The sequence below is a fragment of the Tenebrio molitor genome, chromosome 3 (assembly GCF_963966145.1).
Source record: "Tenebrio molitor chromosome 3, icTenMoli1.1, whole genome shotgun sequence".
NCBI classification, from domain to species: Eukaryota; Metazoa; Arthropoda; class Insecta; order Coleoptera; family Tenebrionidae; genus Tenebrio; species Tenebrio molitor.
In genome coordinates, this window is record NC_091048.1 from 21,464,466 (window position 1) to 21,485,698 (window position 21,233).

The 21,233-nt window shown below is 36.4% G+C and overlaps 2 protein-coding genes across 2 annotated transcripts; one reads left to right on the forward strand and one right to left on the reverse strand.

The window, feature by feature from the left end:
* Positions 1-4,131: 4,131 nt before the first annotated feature.
* On the reverse strand, positions 4,132-5,481 carry SdhB (Succinate dehydrogenase, subunit B (iron-sulfur)). The gene is made up of 5 exons (XM_069040551.1): positions 5,303-5,481; positions 4,811-5,226; positions 4,591-4,756; positions 4,412-4,534; positions 4,132-4,361 (listed from the first exon to the last, which is right to left on the reverse strand). The coding sequence occupies exons 1-5, from the start codon at positions 5,351-5,353 to the stop codon at positions 4,260-4,262; spliced, it is 858 nt and encodes a 285-aa protein (XP_068896652.1). The 5' UTR covers positions 5,354-5,481; the 3' UTR covers positions 4,132-4,259.
* A 215-nt stretch (positions 5,482-5,696) lies between these two features.
* Dp1 (satellite-binding protein 1 Dp1) lies at positions 5,697-20,530 on the forward strand. The gene is made up of 9 exons (XM_069040550.1): positions 5,697-5,818; positions 5,877-5,955; positions 9,610-9,823; positions 10,345-11,474; positions 12,832-13,640; positions 13,789-13,986; positions 17,865-18,711; positions 19,307-19,617; positions 19,676-20,530. Exons 3-9 carry the CDS (start codon positions 9,651-9,653, stop codon positions 19,916-19,918), a joined length of 3,711 nt encoding a protein of 1,236 aa, XP_068896651.1. The 5' UTR covers positions 5,697-5,818; positions 5,877-5,955; positions 9,610-9,650; the 3' UTR covers positions 19,919-20,530.
* The last annotated feature ends 703 nt before the right edge of the window (positions 20,531-21,233 follow it).

Sequence of the window (21,233 nt, forward strand, 5' to 3'; positions counted from 1 at the left end):
AAAATCGTGCAATTGCGATTCGAGTTTAAGCTGGATAAAACCAAATTGATAGCAATTGACAAAAGCAATTAGTTAATTAACAGGAAATAAGAATGTAGAAAATAAATAAGACTTGTCATTTTCGTGTTAATTAAATTGGAAATGAACAAAATGTTTTAGTAGTGAAAATTTTCTGTACCTTGAATGGTCTCTTGTATCAAACGAATTAATTAATAATAATACATTATATTTGATCACTGACTAATCTGATACAGCTTGAAGGAGTAGTACGTGCATCAATCCATGAAAGCTGTGACGAAAACGAAATAATATTATCTCTCACCATCAGACGGTTGGCAAGAAGAATTTTGAGGTCATGTGCACTATGGTGGATGATATAAATTCATTTTTTGTTCGACACTGTCAGAATTTGGGACTTTTCTCCTGTGTGAACGGATTTTGATAAATTTGACAACTTGTCAAAACGAAACGTCAAGCTAATTTTAAAGATTTTCAGCGATTTGGAGCCTTTGGGGGGCTCGTCAAATAAAAAAAACCTTGTATTCAACTCGTTCTTGTGTAATTTGGGCTTTTTTTGGCACTCGTGGATCTTTAAAACTCTCGTTTCACTCGAGTTTTAAACTGGCCCACTCATGCCAAAAAAGCTCAAATTACACACGAACTCGTTAAATAAACTACTATTTTCAACAACTGTCAAAAAAACGTGACATTTATGCATTGTTATCAAGTCGCAAAGTATGTCATTTTTGATAGTGAAAAAATATTTGTCAAAAAGTTTCCTTGGATGCTAAAATAGTTATATTTTAGTACCCAAGGAAACTTTTTGACGAATATTTTAGCATCCAAGGAAAATTTTACAAAAATTAAAAAATTCAAAAAGTTTAAAATGCTGTTGTAGAAAAAATAGTGTTTGTATTTCGTGCGCAAGATGATTGTTTTGTTGGCGCATTCGAATGAGTTTGAAGTCTCGACCTGACGGTCTCGACCAAAAACTCATTCTCATGCCCCAACAAAAAACAATCATTTTGCGCACTTAATACAAAAATAACTATTTCGTAGGGAAGAGAAATTTGTTCTAAAAATTTAATCAATCAATATTTTGAGAATTTTTATAAATCTGTATTCATTCATATTTTTACCTATTGTTTGCTTATTTGAGTTGATTTCGCAAAAATATTGCAGCATGCGACTGTTTTTCAAATTTATTGTTAAAAATTGCTAAAAATACGTGACAAAAACACAGCAGACCTGACCTGACCTACATCAGTGCTCGTTTTTTTTTGTGACTAATTCTTTTATCTCTTGGCTCAAATTTGTTTTCTCGTACATTATCGTTTTTGGGTTTTTGCTTTCTAGTTACGAGATTTGCGCCGGTTCGTCGGTCGTATATCGTACTTACGACGATGGACTGATTGTTATTTAATAATGTCTACAACTTCACGTCTTCCACAACGTAAATACAACTTCTTGGAAAATAACTGACAAAAGGATTACTGCATTTTAATTTTTGGAAATAAAATATTTTAATACAAGAACAGGCAGTAAGTAATAAAATTTCCAGGTGCATGCAAAGTGCTTGACGTTAATTTACAAAAAGCATAATCAAGGAACAACCGCTTCATGCAGTTGATAGGTACACTTTGATACCAGTACATAATCTGCAAAAATTAATAAGCAAGTTTAAGGTCATGATCTAATCTTGGTCATTGCCGATTTGAGATGAATTCTTAATTAGTAAACTGAGATATCACGATCTGTTACAATTAAAATATCGTGCGATCAACAATTATTTAGATCAAAGAAGCCTTTGGAATTTGGAACGTGTATCCGAATCTAGACAATCAGATGGCCTGGAACGGATGGAAGTATTTTTGGTTGCATAAACCTTTTTTAATTTAAATTTGGAAATTTTTGCCGAAAGTCGAGTCAACAGGGTGTCCATTCTCCGTTATTGAAAACACCATTACGATCCAATGATGAATTTTTTATGTTCTGAAGTAAAAACCATTTTTCCGTTAAAATTTCGTGGGTCTAGATCTAGAGGTAAAAATCATTGACATTTTTATAATTTGTTTTAATTTCTTTTCAACAATACGCTCACTTATAGGTAAGTAGCAATTATCCTTTTAACGTTGATGTAAAAATCACTTCTTGAATTATTTTTATTTTTTATATCAATTATTATTATTTCGTACATTACCTTAAAATAATGAAAATGTTAGTTAATGATTTTTACCTCTATACCCATGTTGATTCATAGTGACAGTTGTTTAACGTTTATTAGCTGAGTTAGCAAAGATACGAAAAATCTGACAGTCAATGGATTAAGCGATATTTTAGGTTTTTAATTTGTATCATTTTCATTTTTTAAATTTGTAATGATACAATTTTTGTGCTCTGAAGTGGGTACTTTTCAAGTTGAGAAGTGTTTTACATACCTACCTAAAACACTTTACCTTTAGAGCTGATTATTTCATCCCTTTACGTGGATTAATATGAAATTATGTTTAAAAAACTATATATATTTTATTTACGTAAGGCGGACTTACAAGTCAATTTTTCTACAGAAACAATATATAAAAATATACGTTTAGGGAGTCGTTGAAAATAACAACATACGAGGGCGGGTTGATAAATTCGCGCGATCATACAGAAACAAAGGAATAATTTAAAAAAAGAAACTTTATTTTTCAACGTAATCTCCTTCTAAATCCATACATTTGGTCCATCTGTGTTCAAGCTTCTTTATTCCGTCTCGGAAGTGATTTTCGTCTAACCCTTCAAAATAATCGTTCACTGTTGAAATTAACGCTTCATTTGTGCAGAATTTTTTGCCCCCGAGGAAAATTTTTAACTTAGGAAATAGGTGAAAGTCAGATGGTGCCAAATCTGGTGAATACGGGGGGTGCGGTACTAATTCGAACCCTAATTCTTTAATTTTTTGTGCAGCAACCGTACAGGAATGAACAGGTGCATTGTCTTGGTGAAAGAGCACTTTCTTCTTATTCATTCCTGGACGTTTTTCAGCGATAGCTGTTTTTAAACGGTTTAGAAGGTTTGCGTAATATTCGCCGTTTATGGTCTTGCCTTTTTGAAGATAGTCTATGAACAATATCCCTTTCGCATCCCAAAAAACCGAGGCCATCACTTTTCCCGCCGATAAAACTGTCTTGGCCTTCTTTGGAGCTGGTTCTCCACGTTTGGTCCACATCTTCGACTGTTGTTTGGATTCGGGCGTATAGTAATGAACCCAGGTTTCGTCACAAGTAACAAATCGACGCAAAAAATCTCTTGTGTTGCGTTTAAAAAATTCTAAATTATTAATCGACATTTGACTGCGAACACGTTTTTGCTCCATCGTCAGTAAGCGCGGCACCCACCTTGCCGAGAGCTTTCGCATATCTAATTCTTCGTGCAGAATATAAAGCACCCGTTCCTTTGAAATGCCCACTGCCTCTGCTATTTCTGACGCTTTCAATCGTCGGTCATTTAGCATCAGATCATGGACTTTATCCACCATTTCTGGAGTCGTAGCCGTTTTCGGCCGCCCACTGCGGGGATCATCTTCTAAGCTGATCCTGCCACGCTTAAATTCATTTCCCCATTTTCTGATGGTTGTGTACGAAGGACAACCTTCACCCAGTGTATTTAGCATATCATCATAAATTTCGGTAAAAGACATGCCTTTCTTTAAAAGATACTTAATCACTGCACGATGTTCAAAATTAGCCATTTCCACTGAATTAGTAGCAAGGTTTAACTCAAAAAATTGCCTACGAAATACGGTTTGTCACAACTTTATCAAACTTTGACAGTAAATTGGTAAAGCATCGGTTGTCAAGATGTGATGTACATTTTTTTTATTTCACGGTCTTCTCTAGGCGATCGCGCGAATTAATCAACTCGCCCTCGTACCAAAAGTGGGAATTTAATTGAAGAAAAAACCACATCCAAACTTAACATTAAGAATTTTATCAGCACTGTTATTTGCTTCAAGTGTTAGTACACAACAAATCATTACTTTACTCATATTTACTATGTAATTTCAGCCATTATGAAATTAGTTTGCAGAAGGATTATTGGTATCAAAAGGATATTTTTATATGTGTAACATAACAACAAAAATTAATATTTTGGGATATCAAATACTGTAATCACTCATTTTTGCAAATATAATTTTTACGTATTCTACCTTGAATAAATGTGATAAATAACAGATGGCTTAAAAACGAAAAAAATAAATTACGCTTTATGTACACTTAACGCTGTAATGCAGCAGTTTCTAAACCGGGAGCATCCTTCTTAGCAAGACCACCTAAAAGTTTCTTAATTTCCGCAATTGCTTTTCCTGGATTCAATCCCTAAAAAACAGAATTAAAATTTTAGTTTGTACAAAATTGCAAGATTTTACTTTAGGACAAGTTTTTGTGCAATTTAAAATAGTGTGACATCTATAGACTGAGAAAGGATCCTTCAATTTATTTAATCTTTCTGCTGTTGCTTCATCTCGAGAATCAATAATCCAACGATATGCCTTAAAAAAAAAAAACAATCTTTCCTTTCAAAACTGAAGTAAGAAAACAAATGAACCTGCATAAGTACAGCTGGCCCTAAATACTTATCACCATTCCACCAATAGCTTGGGCAAGATGTTGAGCAACATGCACAAAGAATACATTCATATAAACCATCCAATTTTTGGCGATCATCTACACTTTGTAAGTATTGCTGAACACTTCCAGACTGCTTCTCGTTCCTTCATCATAAAAAGTAAATCTCAATCTACACTTTTTAATGCACATCAACTTACTTGCGCTGGAGCCAAGGTTGTATTGATCTGTACTGTTCATAAAAGTTAGCCATATCAGGTACAAGATCTTTAACCACGTACATATGAGGCAAGGGGTAGATGTTTGTGGTTTTTCCAAGATTCGTATCAATTTTGCTAATACAAGCTAGAGTATTTATACCTCCAATATTCATCGCGCAGGATCCGCAAATCCCTTCGCGACATGATCTTCTGAAAGTTAAAGTAGGATCTACCTCATTCTTAATTTTAATCAGTGCATCCAAAACCATAGGCCCGCAAGCATTCAAGTCCACAGTGTACTCTTGCACCCATGGTTTCTTGTCAGGTTGATCAGGATTCCAGCGGTAAATCCCAAATTTCTTGTTGCGGGGGGTTTGCGCTTGGGTCGCAGCCGCAGTTACGTGAAAATTGCGTATCTGGAAGTGATTGTTGACAAAAATATTAATACATTATGTAACAGTGCAGGTGAGATAGTTGTTTTATCGACCTTACCTGTCCGAAACTACCTCTACAAAGTCTAAAAAGCTGCATTTCTCTCGACATATTGTTACACTGGTTTTACGACAAAGATAATTGTTAATTGTTTTATTTTATTTTATTGAATTAATACTACGCAAGTTTTGGTTACTCACTGGCAACCCAAAACCTGATAGGTTGGCAGCAATGCAGCATGCGTCAAAGTGGCGGAAAGTGGCTGTCGTAAAACTGTCACATCAAAGTTTAAAATGCGAAATTTACAAATATGAAATTTGCAAATGTGAAATTCGCAATTGCAATTTTTATTTGTATCGCACAAGATGTTTTTTGCGTTTCTTTGGGTGTTTAATATTTAAGCTGTAATGAGCTGTAATTTTTAAAGTACCCTCTTTGGGTCGATAGCGACAGCACTATTGGAGACTCGAACCAACTCAGTCGGTTTAGCTTTCGGAGCTTATGTGACAGAAATTGCATCGGTGAAGTTGCCACTTGCCTTGCCAGCATTTCATTTCATTTCGTGCTTGGCAGTCGGTACGGGTGTTTGGTGTTATGGTGGTTCCCGTTTCTAATTAAATATTTACTGTTCCAGCGAGACATAACCAAGTAAAACTGGAGAAATTTAGGAGATCCAACTTTTTCTAGGACGGATTTTCTGTTTTTACAGTACAGTAAGTTCCATTTTAACTGTTCCATTGCGTCCATCCTGATTTCTCAGGTCAACATGCTGAGATGTAGTGACACGTCAACTGACTTGCAAGTAAATTTGGCTGGTTTTGGTCCAAGCAAACGTTAATCCACCAAAATCGAGCCGATTTCGGCTCAGTTTCATTATTAATTCGCGTTTCACGTGTCTTGAACTTTTAACTTATCATCCATATGTTGACTTTGCGGCTGGTATATCCTACGATGACTGCTCTTATCGCTTTTAACTTTGACTTGTTTTGTGCCACATGTGCAGCGATTTTTCGTGGGTTTTGCAACAATATGGTCAGAGCCGAAGGGCGCTTCGCCGCCGTCATCGATAATCGACTCGATTTTCGTATTTACCGCAGGTTTTAACATGTCCACTGTTTTTTTTTTCACGTTAGATGCTCATCACAATAATGTCAAATTTCGGGATTTGCGGAAACTGCACGGAAGCTGATTTTTCTCGGGAACGAGGCATTGTTGGAAGCGTTTCGAATAATAGGTTTTGGAGCTATTCATTATTTCTGAAAGTCATGGCTTTAAAATAAATGAATTCATGATAATGGTCGGCATCGCTGACGTTTGCAAATTTTTAGCTTCATAATAGATTTTTTTCTAGGATTTAATTGAAACATTCAAGCAAAACCGCAGAAAATTTTATACATACATCGAGTAAAACTTGTTGCTCTACAATCACTTGACAAGTGACATTCGTATTTTTCACAAACATACATTTATTTCCAAGTCTTCAAAATATCTAAATTTGCTGATTTGACAACAAAACGATACAAGTGACAATTTACAGGATTGGACATTGAAAGAAATTACTTATATCCGGATGAAATATTAAATTTTATGACTAATAAACGCAAATATTAATCGGTTCTTCCTTTCCAACGTTTTTTTTTTCATGTGTCCATCTTCAGTATTAGCAAAGAGCTAATAATTGAACTCGTTGGGAATTTACCGGATTTCAGAACAGAAGAATGCATTTCTAATGCAATTCTTAGTTTTACAGTCGCAACAAAAAGTTGAAAGTAACGCTTTGATGAAGACTCCTAAACGAGCAACTTCGCACACCATTAAATTAAAAAATTTACCATTCTTGATTGACCAGGAGTGTTTAGGTGGAGTTCTCTAGGGACTTGTTTTTCCGAAAATGAAATAGGTACATTGGTTTTTGTTGAATTTTACGTGAAGGTCAAATGTTACTTCAGCTCAACAACAAGAACGACAATGTAATCAATATATTAACAAAAGTGGTGAGATTTTTTTTTGTATTCATAAACTAAGTTTGAACCAACTTTAGACAATTTCGAACATAATTAAATATATTCTTGTTTAAAAATGTATTGTACAAGTTCATCATTGTATTTTTTTAAATAGAGATAATATAAAGACCGCATGATCACATTCCACCTTTTTTACATTTTGCAATTACTATCTTGGAATATAAATTTAACCTTGAGCTGGCACGAACTTGTAAGAATTTCAGAAAAGTTACAAATACAAAGATAAACGTCAGTGAAACGACGAGTTACAGATATTTTAATAGATATCTGCTTTTACCCCTTCGTTATAATAGAATTGAATCTGTTGTGATGGTCAAACAACAATAGCCGTGAGTTTCAGATTATTATATTGTGGATATTAATGAGATATTTATTGCTTGTATGTTGGGATTCATCCCCATTTCAGTAAATATTCAAAGGAGTTTGAACCACTTAACGATAATGCCTTGTTGTAGACACAGTAATTTAAAATGTCGGAGTATTATCGACGTCTACCGATTACGCATCGAAGTAAATAAAACGACCAGCAAAAATGAAAAATACACTTAAATTTTCAGACTGACGAAAAATTCAATGCATCCACCGTGGAACGGCTCACGTAACAACTGGTCGACGATAATTAATGTTATTCGTTTAATGACAACAAATTGTGTTCACTTGCTTTAATGATTAGGTTATCGCCTGTAAAGGCAATAAATAGAAATTAATTTGATAGGAGTTGCTAGTTCTCAGTGATGTTTTTAACGCTTTTAACAATTTAAATAAAAAAGTAATGCGTTTGTCGTCACTTTGACAATTTCTGTGCATTTTTTATTACTCGAGTAAATCGATATCTTCTTTGTAAAGTATGTGGTAGTCGATCAACTTGTTCACTTAACAAGAAAATTGAGTTTAAATAAAATGAATAATTAATCCTGATGTTATTAAGTATGCGGACATAAAAATACAACTAATCTGGGTTTTTTATCCTAGAACTGGCGTACATCTCGTTAACTGCAAATGTAAATATTTATTCTGAAGTGGATTCTGCAAGAAAAATTGTTTAAACCCTTTTGTTTTTAAGTTAAACGATTTTAATTTAACCAATCATCGTTGACAAATATGAAATCAATCCATGCGTTTCCTAGTAAACAACAGCTCACGGCAGATTTATCTGTTATCTTTCCGTTGTGATTGGCTAGCTTAAAATTGCTGTAGTTTAAAAACTATAAGGTTAAACAAAAAAATTCTAGTGAAAGCTTTCTCAGCAGAAAGAGCGGATCACGTGGTTAACGGGATGTACGCCAGTTCTGGGACAGCCTGTATGAACTCGGTAAAATTTTTAATTGAAAAAAAAATAACCAACTGTAATTTAGTTGTATGCAGCAAATTGTTCGTCGTGTTTAATCAACTTTATTCAAGTAAACATCAAAACCTAGCTTTGTTGCCAATATTTTGTTAGGCTCTTCATTTGGCCTTTACCTATTTAAATGTAACGCTGTTCATTATCGTGCCAAAATTCTTTGTTTTTGTGTATCGTCTGTGTATTTCGAACAGTAATTAGCAATTTAACGGATTTTGTTAATTCACAATTTATTAACAAACATTCAACTAAACATGATCATTCTTATTTGGCAGACTAAAACATCCGCGTCGTATCTTACACAGTATCGCATAACAATTTTTATACATTCTCTCATTTTCAAACAAGACGGTATCATTACAATTGGAGTCTGTTTATTTTGTTGCAAAATTAAGGCGACCGTATTGTTTTGGCCCACAATGTGAACACGAGATAATGGGAACTAATGTACATTTGCATATATGACAACAAGCCCAGACTCAAAAATATGAGTGTTTATTTGATTAAATAATCACGAAATTTGTTTGATTAGATTTGCGAGCGTGCCGTGAAATCAGTTGCAGTCTGTGTAACAATTAATTATTCTACGTAATCGTTACGTGTACATTTGTGATATGTGAAGGAGTTTTAACTTTAACGGAGTGGCGTTTGGTTGGGTGTCTAAATTTTTTTTATCGGAGGCTTTAATCTTTAACCAAATAGAAATCCATTGTGGAAGTGAATCGAAGTTCAAAGGTTCTCGAGCGATAACTTTAATTTAAATTCTAAAATTCGACAGTCGCAAGTTTTATTGCAGATTTCCGTTGTCGCGAAACTTGTCACGTGGATGAGATAGAGATCTCCAAATGCTACTCAAATAATATAATGGTGTAATTTATTACCAGAGATAATTGTCAATTTTCTTTGTAATAAATAATTGATGGTACCGAGATATTGATAATCCTTTGGAAATAACCAAGTAGTAATTGTTATCATCGATTATTGAATGGAATTTGTTACAGTGTTGCTGTAACGACTTGGCACGACACAGGACAATCCGAAAATGCAGCAACCAGTGATTGAAGAGGGTGCGGCTTACGAGCCTTCTGTGAGGAGCTATGATGATCTTTTTCCAGCTTTGCCCGAATCTAACACACAAAGTCAAAACCATAACACCATGGGACAATGGAACAACAAAATGAGAGTCGGTTCTTCGGTCATCACCCAAGTGTTCCGGTTAGTGTTTGTTTTAAAGTATTCCATTAATTATCCAGTGATTCTCAGATTAGAATACACCTGAATGTAATTTCGAAGTTGTCTGAATAGATATTATTACCGGACGATTAATTTGACCTCGACGGAAATATTGATGTATTGACAAATTGATAACTTTCTGTTTCAATGATACATGAGTTTGTTTCAGTGTTTCGACTTCCTGAAATTAAACATTGCTTTGTTACACGTTATATCTTAATTTCGATCCAAACCTGGTTTTAATATGGTCGCTCGTTTATTTAGTAAAGTCTGTCTGAGCGAGTTCGGGGAATTATTGAACGCGACATCACATCGAGCTTTCCCAACTTTTTGATGGTTCTTTTACTTTGCAAAATGGGAAATACGCAAATCATTTCGGATTACTTGTCGAGTCGAAAACTCGTTTAAATTTGGGAAGTTTGGAGGGTTTTTCAGTTGGATTCGGTTTGATAAGATTAGGAGGGAGAGTTCTTGTTGTAGAGTGGCATTTTTGTTGATCGCAGGGTTCCTTTTGAAGAACGTAAGTTGGATGGGAGTCAGAAATTCGGCGAGGGCGAGTCCATCCAGACCTGCGCTAACATAATGAAAGAGACCGGGGCCCACATCGAGATATCCCACGCTAAAGACCAATCGCTCACATTTTTAGTAACCGGGAAGCAAAACGAAGTCTTGGAAGCCCGCCGTAAGATTCTAACCCACTTTCAAACGCAAGCCAGCAAGCAAATTTCCATCCCGAAAGAACACCACCGCTGGATCTTGGGCAAGAAAGGCGACCGCCTCAAAGAACTGGAAAAGCAAACGGCCACCAAGATCTCAGTGCCGCCTATGAACGATAATTCCGACGTGATCAGCATCACCGGCACGAAGGAGGGTATCGAGAAGGCCGAACATGAAATCAGGGTCACTTCCGATCAGCAATCGAAGAAGGCATCAGAACGCATCAACGTCCCGAAAATATATCATCCATTTATAGTGGGGCCTTACAATGATTATTTGAATCAGATGATCGCCGAGACAGGGGCGAAGATCAACGTGCCCCCGCCGTCCGTAATGAAAGATGAGATCTTCATAGCAGGCGAGAAGGAGGGCGTCCTGGCGGCCAAAGCCAAGATCGAGGCCATCCACAAGCAGATGGAGAAGAAATGCACCACAGTATCAGTCGAAGTTCCTAAATCGCAGCACAAATACGTCATCGGGCCTAAGGGGTCGACGATAGCCGAAATTCTGCAAACCACAGGGGTGAGCGTCGAAATGCCCCAAGGAGACTCGGCCACCGGTACAATAACCCTGCGTGGTCCCCACGACAAACTCGGGTTAGCCTTGAGTAAAGTTTACGAAAAGGCTAATTCCGTACGTTCGAGTGATGTCGAAGCGCCATCTTGGATACATAAATACATAATTGGACGTAAAGGACAAAATATCAAGGAGATTACACAGAACTTGCCCAAAGTTCACGTCGAATTCACCGAAAAAGAAGACAAAATCAAAATCGAAGGACCACCAGAGGAGGTCGAGAAAGCTCAGGAACAAATCGAAAAAATGGCGAAAGACTTGATCAAGAAACTCATTTTCATCGAGATGCACGTCGATCCCAAGTTGTTCAAGCATATCATTGGGAAGAGCGGCGCCAGTGGTGAGTAACAAAAAAAAAGTAACGGTTTTGTAGCGCGTCAGTTTTATAGCCCCGTGAGAAAATTAATTACAATAGAAATATTTGCACATCAAAAATTTGGTAACTATCGACAGCAAAATAGAAGTTAATACAGATGAATACAATGTGATCAACATAAAAAGTGATAAGGGACGGCTATGGAAAACAAAACTTCTGAAAACGTACGGCGCAGCTTCGGTGAGTGTGATGTCCGCGATGAAGAAAGGTTTTGCCGAAAATCCTACAAACAAGGTTCTGTATGGTAAAAACAGTCACTATTTTCTTCGTTTCCACTTCGAAAATAGGATGTCGTCATGAATAATTTGTGTTCTTGAGTTAAAATCATTTTTTGACCATAATTCACATAAATGTCAAAAATTGACAAGTGACAGTTCATTAAGTTACGCCGCACGTTTTCAGAAATTTTGTTTTCCATAGCCATCCCTTTACTCTTTTTTGTTGTTGATCATCTTGTTTTCTTTTGTTCGAGATGTGACGGATTATACCGCGCGAGCAACAATAACTGTTTCAGTTTGCAATAAAAAAATTACTTGAAATTGGCAAGACAATTGCACCTATTTCCGTTTGTTTTATTGTCATTATTGACAGCTGACGTAAATTTCAAACTTAAACGTCTTAATTTTTGTAATCATTCATTAATAAAATGGTTTTCTCGTTGGAACATGACATAAAAGTCACCAGATTTATTGCCAACTCAAACAGTCATTGTTGTTCAGGCGGTATATTGAAACATGGTTTAATGTATTTTTTTTGCAAAGAATGTTTTTTTTTAATTTGTGAAAATGATATACATATACATATTATTCTTCAGGAAGCTCCATTTCTTGTTTTATTATTTATCAGTGTTTGTTCCGTCTAAAAGGGGATGGACATATTTCAACGATCTTGAAATGTTTTAGGTGGTGCTGTTATTCAAAAATTAGCTCGATTATCGACTGTCATTATCATATTTGTATAATTCTGAAAAAATTATGCATTTGGTAAATTTAGCGTATTGTCAAATTGTAAGTAATATAAATTTAAGCGGTAACGTATCTTATCTCAGGGTCAATATCAAATTCAAAAATTCAAAAGATTCAAAAATTTCCCATAATTTCACAGATTTCTATTCGAATATCGGAAGAAAAACTCGTTTTTTTAAGGTCATATGATAGATCTTCTTTTTTATGTAAAGAGTACAAAATTTCATTGGTTGTTTTGTTACGAAACAAATAATGAAGGTGATGATAAGAAAAATGTACGAGGAACGTCGCCAAATTAATATTTTGCAAATTTTCATTATCCGAACCGGTAAAGAATGGTTTAAATTTTGTTTCAGTGAATCGTTTGAAAGAAGAAAACAGTGTTGTGATAAACATCGACGAGAGCGGTTTGATTCGAATCGAGGGTCACAAGGAGGGTGTCTTCGCAACGAAACAGGAGCTCGAGGAGCGGATACGGAAATTAGAAAACGAAAAAGAGAAAGACGTTGTTATCGAACAGCGCCACTACAAAAGCATTATTGGTGCTAAAGGTGAAAATATCAAAGAAATTCGCGAGAAATTCAATCAAGTACAAATCTATTTCCCCGGTGCCAGTGATAAAAACGATATTGTAAAAGTTCGCGGACCGAAGGAGGACGTCGACAAGTGCTGTAGATATTTAGAGAAATTAGTTAAAGAACTGAACGAATCATCATATCAAATCGACGTCCCGATCTACAAACAATTCCACAAGTTCATAATTGGAAAGGGTGGTGCCAACATCAGGAAGATTCGCGAGGAAACCCACACGAAGATCGATCTACCGGCGGAGGGCGATAAAAACGACGTAATTACGATTACCGGCAAAAAGGAAGATGTCGAAGAGGCGAGAGAAAAGATCAGGAAAATACAGGACGAGCTCGAGAACATTGTAACGGAAGAGATCATCATTCCTCCGAAATTTTACAACTCGCTGATCGGAGCCAAGGGTAAGCTCATCCATTCGATCATGGAGGACTGCGGAGGCGTCGCAATCAAGTTTCCGAGCGCGGACAGCAAGAGCGACAAGGTGACCATCCGCGGACCCAAAGACGACGTCGACCGTGCCAAACAGCAGCTGCTTGATCTGGCCAACGAGCGTCAACTTGCCAGTTTTACCGCCGAGGTGAGTAATCCTCAAAAACTAGACAATTACAATTCTCCGTGTTCACCGTTGCCTTAATCTCTTGGCGTTCGCTTTTTACAAACAACGTCGATGTTATCCCGTCATCCGTCAAGGGATTGATCGAATTCTGTTTTGTGATCTCGCACAGGTACGTGCCAAAGCTCAACACCACAAGTTCCTGATTGGCAAAAATGGTGCCAAAATCAAGAAAATTCGAGATTCGACCGGAGCGAGGATCGTGTTTCCCTCGAGTACGGACGACGATAGAGAAATAATCACTATAATAGGAAAGAAAGAAGCCGTCGAAGAAGCAAAGGCCGCCCTACAAGCGACCATTAAAGACATCGTAAGTTACACATCTGAATACTTTACGGCGGTGTTTATTAGTTTCGTTTTAATATTTTGTCGTTCATCATAAAAATTCGCTTTGTCTCTGTCGATAATAAATTGAGAATGTTTTTGGTTGGTGGAGGAAATGTCTAAAAAAATTTTAAGTCATCGTGTTGCGTGCAGCGCGTCATTTTTACAAAACGTAAATATGTACTTCCAAATAAATAATTAAAGTTGTGACGTCAAACAGTTAAATAATTATGACGTGTGTTTTTCAAATTTTTTAGATAATTTCGCGTCTACGAGGTTGCCAAATTATGCTACGCTTAGACGAAGTAAAAGTTAATTTGTCTCGCAAAGTTTTATAAGTAGAATTTTTGCGGAGGTTAACGAACAGCAATAAGCCCAGACATTCAGTGCCGGATTGGAGATTCCGCTTTGTCGGGAAAACAAAAATCCAGACATTCGATTCGAGTACCTATCGTCGTCCAATTACTTTTAAAGATTGAATTTAATTTTTGATGACATATTTTCGGAATACGTGAGGGTGTGGCTGCCTCACATCGATCAGCATTTATGTCTGTGATTGTATTTTCTATCGAAAAAATGTAGGCCGAACGTTCGACGGTCGGTGCCTTCGGAAATCTTGCATCAAAGCCAGAGGAGTGAGCGTATTTTATTATTGTTTGAAGTAAGAATGCACAGTGGCGAATTCGCTCTCATAAATCCCAAGTTGAAAAGGTGTTTCGACCGCAACAAAAAAATTTCAGAGCCGAAACAGAAATTATAGATGTCTTTTTTAACAACTGGTTCTTGCAAAGTGGTTTATTTTAAGTTAATGTATGGGAGAGAAATTGGATATTTTAAGTTTCACGAGGCGGGTCTTCTCTTACCAGTACAAGCGACGAGCAGAATATTCGAAATTCCCGAACGGCGTGCCAGCCGCAAACTGTAAATGAGCGTTTGTAGAAATCGTTTTTGCATGATCGGCGATAGTTTACGTTTAAATAATTTCGTTTTTCTGAAATCGGCCACGGTGAAATGGAAATTAAGCGTGTCGGTTCAAGGCTGAGGTAAAACGCGGTGAAAACATCGGAAATTGTTTGAAAGTTTTACAGTCGCTTTTAATAATTTGTTGTTGTTAAAAGGCACTTCATTATTGTTTTACCTGTTCCCGTCTATATTTCGAGTAATTTATTTAGCGGATAAATTTGGGCGAGAAAAAATAAAGTGTGGTATTTCAGGCGACTTCTATTTTTACTTATTAATGACATCGATTTGTAACGAAACACAAACTAGGAAAACAAACAAACAGTATATAGAGTGATACATTTCTAGTGCTGTGGGTCTATCAAGTCTACTGGTTTTATGTTTACAAATTATAAACAAATAACTTGAATGCGGTTCATTGGAATAGCTTACAACTTATACAAATAAACTATAAAAATTTATTATTACATATTAATTTTTTGGGAGTAATGTTCTTACTTTGGTGAAAGTCCAGTATTGTTCCACGTACAGGGTGAGTCAAGTTTTACCGCCCGAACGAAAACACCCACTTCTAATCGATTTAAAATTCTCAAAAAATTCAGAAATTATTGTGTCGCTGTAGAATATTCTGTAAAAATTTCATATTTTTTACTGAAATTGGGCTGTCACTTCCACAAAAGAAAAGTTCTCAACAGATGTTTGTTGGCTGTTTACCAACAATGAGGTATTTATTTATGACACTGTAGTTGTAAGTCATTTTTCGCTGTTAATGTTAAAATTGGAATAATTTAAAAACTAATAATTTACTTTTGATGCGATATTCATAAATGTATTCTTTGAATTAATTTTGAATTATGAGTGATAGGGGATAACTGATTGCACACATTTGAAGCCTTATATCACGGCAATGTAACCCTAACGTTTCGTAATTTTTACAAACTTTTTTAATAGGGTTTATGGTGCTGGCGGTAAAGCATGAACTACCCTGTACAATAATGTAGATTTGTTTTGATTGTTGTCTCTTTTCAAGTGGAGTACTGAGTATGTCTTCGGCATTTCAAACAATGAGGAAATGTGAATTTGAGAGGAATTTCAGATGAACATTTTGTAGTTCTTTTGACATAACATTTTTGTGTGTCTTTTAATCGTTTTAAATATTTTAGAACAAAAAGGGTTTGCAATAATTTCAAAGAATTAAATTGAACTACATAGGTACTTGTTCTTTCGTGTGTAAAACCAAAAGAAGTAGATTATGTATTCAAATTATACCAATTTTCCGGTGCAGTGACATTGAATTTTTTACTAAAAAATAACAAAAAGTAATTTAAAAACTGTTACATTAATTGAAGCGCCGTAAATTGGAAAAATGGTTTTATTAAAATAATATTAGTTGTACGACCTCTTACGATGATGACGAAATACAGGAGTAAATCTTGTTAGCTGGTGGGGTTTTATAAGTTATTTTTTTCTTTATTGAATGAATGTGATTTTTATGATGTGTAATCTGGTACCTGTCGTAAAATGTCAAGAATTAATTGTATGTAGCGCCAGCGGCTAAAAAATTAACTAGCATAATTACTAAGTTTTTCTTAACTATTTTTTCATTTCTTTTGTTATTTGTGTTTAAAAATTTCAAAGCATCAGTATAGGAAGTAAAAATATAGGAATGTATCTATAAGTGTTTTATTTGAAAATCAGAATTTGGAATCGCATATTTTCGCCTTATATACAGGGTGTCTCAACGAAGACTTTCGAGACTAATATCTCGGTTATTTGCCAACGGATTTTTATGAAATTTAAAATGCAGATATTTTAGACCGTGAAGGTTCAATTAGTAATAATAAAATTACCTCAAGTTAAAAAATGTAATTTTAATACGTGTTTTCTTTATCGAAAATTATGCGCGATTATTATTAGATTGTTAAACATTAAAAAATAGGGGTCTACACAAACAATTAAGTAAATCACTTGTCTGATTCAACGAAAAGATTAGATTTTGTCGTTAAAAATTTAATGTAAAATTTGAAGGTATTTGAGCAGCTACCTTTTGAAACAATTGATGACTAATTGCCAAGCAACATTTTGTACACTCTTTAAAGTCTGTCAAAATTGGGCGCGCTTTATTAGATACGTCAAATTGTGAAAATTTATTGAAAATACTCTAAAAATAGACTACAGCGGTAGAAATTTCAATATTGTTGAAAAAGAAAAAAATTTTGTCTATGGAGAGTGTCGTAAGAACTTCAATGACACAGTTCGTTTTCTCGTGAAACACTATCCAAATGTAGGCTTTAGAAAATGTAAGGTTAAGAGAGTCGTCAATTTATTTGAAGACACAGGAAGCGTACGTGAACTAAATTACCTTGCTAAAATATCCCGATCGTGTTTTAGTCCTTTATGGAAGAATTAAAGCATCCAGTATAATAAATTACGTCCAAATCTTGTCTTTAACTTTGTAAGTGTTACAAAGTGTTTGTAAGGTTAGCAAAATTCGGCCATAGTGCGCGTTTGTTTCAAACGCGTCTACGTTTTTGCATTTGCAGCCACGGTTAACACAGTTTTTTGCTTTTTTCCTGCAAGCCAGACGTCTTTCAAGAACGAGTTTTTCCCTACAGCATTTTTTATTGACGATCAATTTTTTATGTAAATCTTAATTGATTCAACATTTTAAAAAGGCATGTAAAAATTACGTTTTTAAGACTTGGGTGATTGGATTAATGGGATTTCATTCTTCACCGTCTAAAATATCTACATTTTAAATTTCACAAAAATCCGCTGAAAAATAACTGAGTTATTAGGCTCGAAAGTCTTAGCTGAGACACTTGTATAATGTGCATACACTGAAATGTTTGCACGTTTCCTGGTCATATTTCTGCATTGTTAAATGTTTCGCTTCTTCTGTAGGATAATATTATCGAAAGCGAGATGTCCGTCGAGCCCCGCCACCACAAGCACTTCGTGGCCCGTCGCGGCGAAGTTTTGCACAGGATAAGCGACGAGTACGGAGGTGTGATGATCTCGTTCCCGCGGTCGGGCGTCGACAGTGATCGAGTCGTCTTGAAGGGTTCTAAAGAGTGCATCGAAGCGGCCAAGCAGCGGATCAGCGAGATCATCCAGGATCTCGAATCCATGGTCACCATAGAGTGCATAATTCCGCAGAGCCACCACCGCACGGTCATGGGGGCCAAAGGATTCAAGGTCCAGGGGATCACGTCGGACTTCGACGTGCAGATCAAATTTCCCGACAGGGAGAACACCGAAGAGTACCCCACTCACGGTCAGCTGAACGGCGACATCAACGGCGGAACCGTACGTCACTGCGACGTAATTCGCATAACAGGCAAAGAAGATAATTGTCTTAGAGCCAAGCAGGCTCTCCTGGATTTGGTGCCCGTGACGATCAGCGTTGACGTACCGTTCGACTTCCACAGGTCCATTATAGGACAGAAGGGGCGCGACGTCAAAGAGCTGATGGATAAGTTCGACGTTCACATCGTGCTCTCGCCGGCGGGAGTCAGAGAAGATCTCATCAAAATCACAGGAACTTCTGTTAATGTCGAGCGTGCTAAGGAGGCGCTTTTAGAGAAAGTGCAGGAGTTGGAGGCCGATCGAAAAGATCGCGAACTCAAGTCTTACTCTTTGAATATCGACGTCAATCCGGAGTACCACCCGAAAATTATCGGCAAGCGTGGTGCCGTCATCACTAAGATCAAGAAGGATCACGACGTTAAAATTACTTTCCCCAAGAAAGGTAAGATCACGTGCATGACTTTCGTGTTATTAAAATATAGGCGATCAGTTGGCCGTGACAGTTCATTCTTAAAATAAGATGCGTTATTTCAGATGATGGTTAGTTGTAAAGGTTTTATTTAATTTCATCGTAAAGTCGAGTTTATTACTATCGGTTGACTGATGAAGAGTGTGGCTGTTATCAGTGCTTTCTTCTTTATATAGTTGGCAACTTTGATCTTTGTCCGCAGGCACCATCACTCAGTTTTTGTAGTACCAATGTTACCAAAATTATTAAAAAAAAAAAAACGTGAAAATTTAATGAAAACGTAATTCAGCGCCAACGACAGATTGATGAACTAATTAAATTGCATGTTAGATTCTGTCACACCATTTCTCAGTTTTATCATAGCCAACTTTAATTTTTCCACTCCTAATGTCAAGGTTACATACAAATGTCATACGGAAGCGACTAATATTCATGCGATTTAATCTACGAGTCGATTTCAGTTTGTTACGGCCAGTTAGACTTCCGAATTAGCTTTAGCAGCCCATTTAAACAAAAACAGTGTGTGTTCAGGTTTCAGCGATTGCTTTTATGTGTATGTTTGCTTTAGGTGATCCGAACGAACACATAATAACCATCGTGGGTTACGAGGAGAACACACGCAGAGCCGAAAGCGACATCATGAAGATCGTCAATGAACTGAACGAACTTATCCGCGAAGAGGTACAAATCGATTCGAGAGTCCATTCGCGGATCATAGGAGCTCGCGGGCGAAGCATCCGCAAGATCATGGACGATTACAAAGTCGACATCAAATTCCCCCGTGGCGAGGACACCGACGCGAACCTCGTCATAATTACCGGAAACGACGAGAATGTTGTCGACGCCAAAGAACACTTGATAAGCCTGGAAGAACAATATGTAAGGGCGACATTGTCGACTGTTACGGTGAGGGCTTGATCGTTTTTTTCTTTTGCAGTTGCAAGACGTCGAAGAACAAGAAACCAGAGAAAAAGTACACACGTTGCATTTGCATTTCGATCCGAATTTGACAAGTAGCCGATCCCGTGAACACAACAGTAACGGGTTCGTTGTACAGGGCGGGCCTTGGGAGCAAAGAGCCCCGAACACCGCAAGCGTCACAGAATTCCCATCGTTCGGAAGGAATACTGAAGAGCCTCAAGCCTCTCCAGTTTCGGGAGCTTGGGGTGGTCGCCGTTAAGTCATAAAATTCAGCTGAGTCTCTACTGTGATTTAAATAGCGTTGTCCGTTTTTAGTTTTATTTTTTTTTTAATTAATCGTTTTTTGAAAACGAAAAATTCATACAGTTTCATCAAATATTTGATGGTTACATTGTTTCAGTTTTTTTTTTTTAAGTACGATCAATTGTACACGAATTTGGTGAAATTGCTTGTAATTGCTGAGACAAAAGTCACTGCCAAAAACGGTATGATTAAGTAGAGAACTGAAGCTATAATTTTCGAGGTTACGTTAAGTATACTAACCTTAGTAGTAAGATAATAATACAGTTGCTGGTGCAACCTCTTCCCTCACTGTTTGCTGCATTAAAATGATAGGCCTGGCGACGACACTGGACTCTCGATATGGAAACTGACATACACAGACGCAAGCTATTTCTTTTGACGATATTATGTCTTCCCTGTGGCGAGCAGACTAGGCCTAGAAACGGCACTAATCACGTGGAGATGTTATGATATTTACTGTTTTATTTTAGCTAGCTGTACATGATCATTTTGTATATTAATCTAGTTGATTTAAACATATATATTGTTATGCATAGTTGGATATATTATATATATTTTTAAAGTTTTATATATTTTTTTTTGTGTCATAACTTCTCTGCTCTTCGTAACGAGGCGGTGCATTTGTGCCTTCCTCATTTTTATATGACCGTACTGAACTCTTGTAAGGCACATTTTGCATTTTCCAGAGCTTTTCCTTAAAGGGTGAAGGATTTGTTTTATTTATGTATTTTTATTATCGTTTATCATTATAAATTCAACAACATGAAACAGACTGAAACGTGTCGGAATATCGACACTACTTAATTATTTTGTGTTTGTGAAGTGGAATTTTTGCTGTTACTGTATATAATAATTATATGCACGAGTCCTTGCGGTCCATTTTGTTAGCCCAGGACTAACCTGAGGGAGAGAAATATATTAATTTAAAATATGCACCTTTTTATTCGTCCCGCTTACACGGTTCACTTTGAAGGTTTTACTTTCTAATCTCCCGTAAGTGATCATAAGTTGAATTTTTCACCAGAAGTACTTACGCAGTAAGTAACGTTTGCGCGATAATGACTAGAACAATGTATTTTAATATTTATGGTCGGTTGATAACATTACGATAAATGCATCGACCCGAGTGTCATTGTCATTACCATTGTGTTACCCATATTTTTAATACACAATGGTCTTTGTCGACTTAAATGGGTGCCGCATTGCCCTTTTCCTCTTGATAATAATTGTTGTTCTGAATGAATTCGTGATAAGTTATTCACCATTGTTGG

Bases quoted from the DNA above. Each gene is read 5' to 3' on its own strand.
- Dp1 (XM_069040550.1), top strand. From the start codon at position 9,651: ATGCAGCAACCAGTGATTGAAGAGGGTGCGGCTTACGAGCCTTCTGTG. The intron at 9,824-10,344 runs GTTAGTGTTTGT...TGTTGATCGCAG, and splicing joins GTCATCACCCAAGTGTTCCG to GGTTCCTTTTGAAGAACGTA. The intron at 18,712-19,306 runs GTAAGATCACGT...TGTTTGCTTTAG, and splicing joins AATTACTTTCCCCAAGAAAG to GTGATCCGAACGAACACATA.
- SdhB (XM_069040551.1), bottom strand. From the start codon at position 5,353: ATGTCGAGAGAAATGCAGCTTTTTAGACTTTGTAGAGGTAGTTTCGGA. The intron at 4,535-4,590 runs GTTCATTTGTTT...TTTTTTTTTAAG, and splicing joins GGCCAGCTGTACTTATGCAG to GCATATCGTTGGATTATTGA. The intron at 4,362-4,411 runs GTAAAATCTTGC...TCTGTTTTTTAG, and splicing joins GCACAAAAACTTGTCCTAAA to GGATTGAATCCAGGAAAAGC.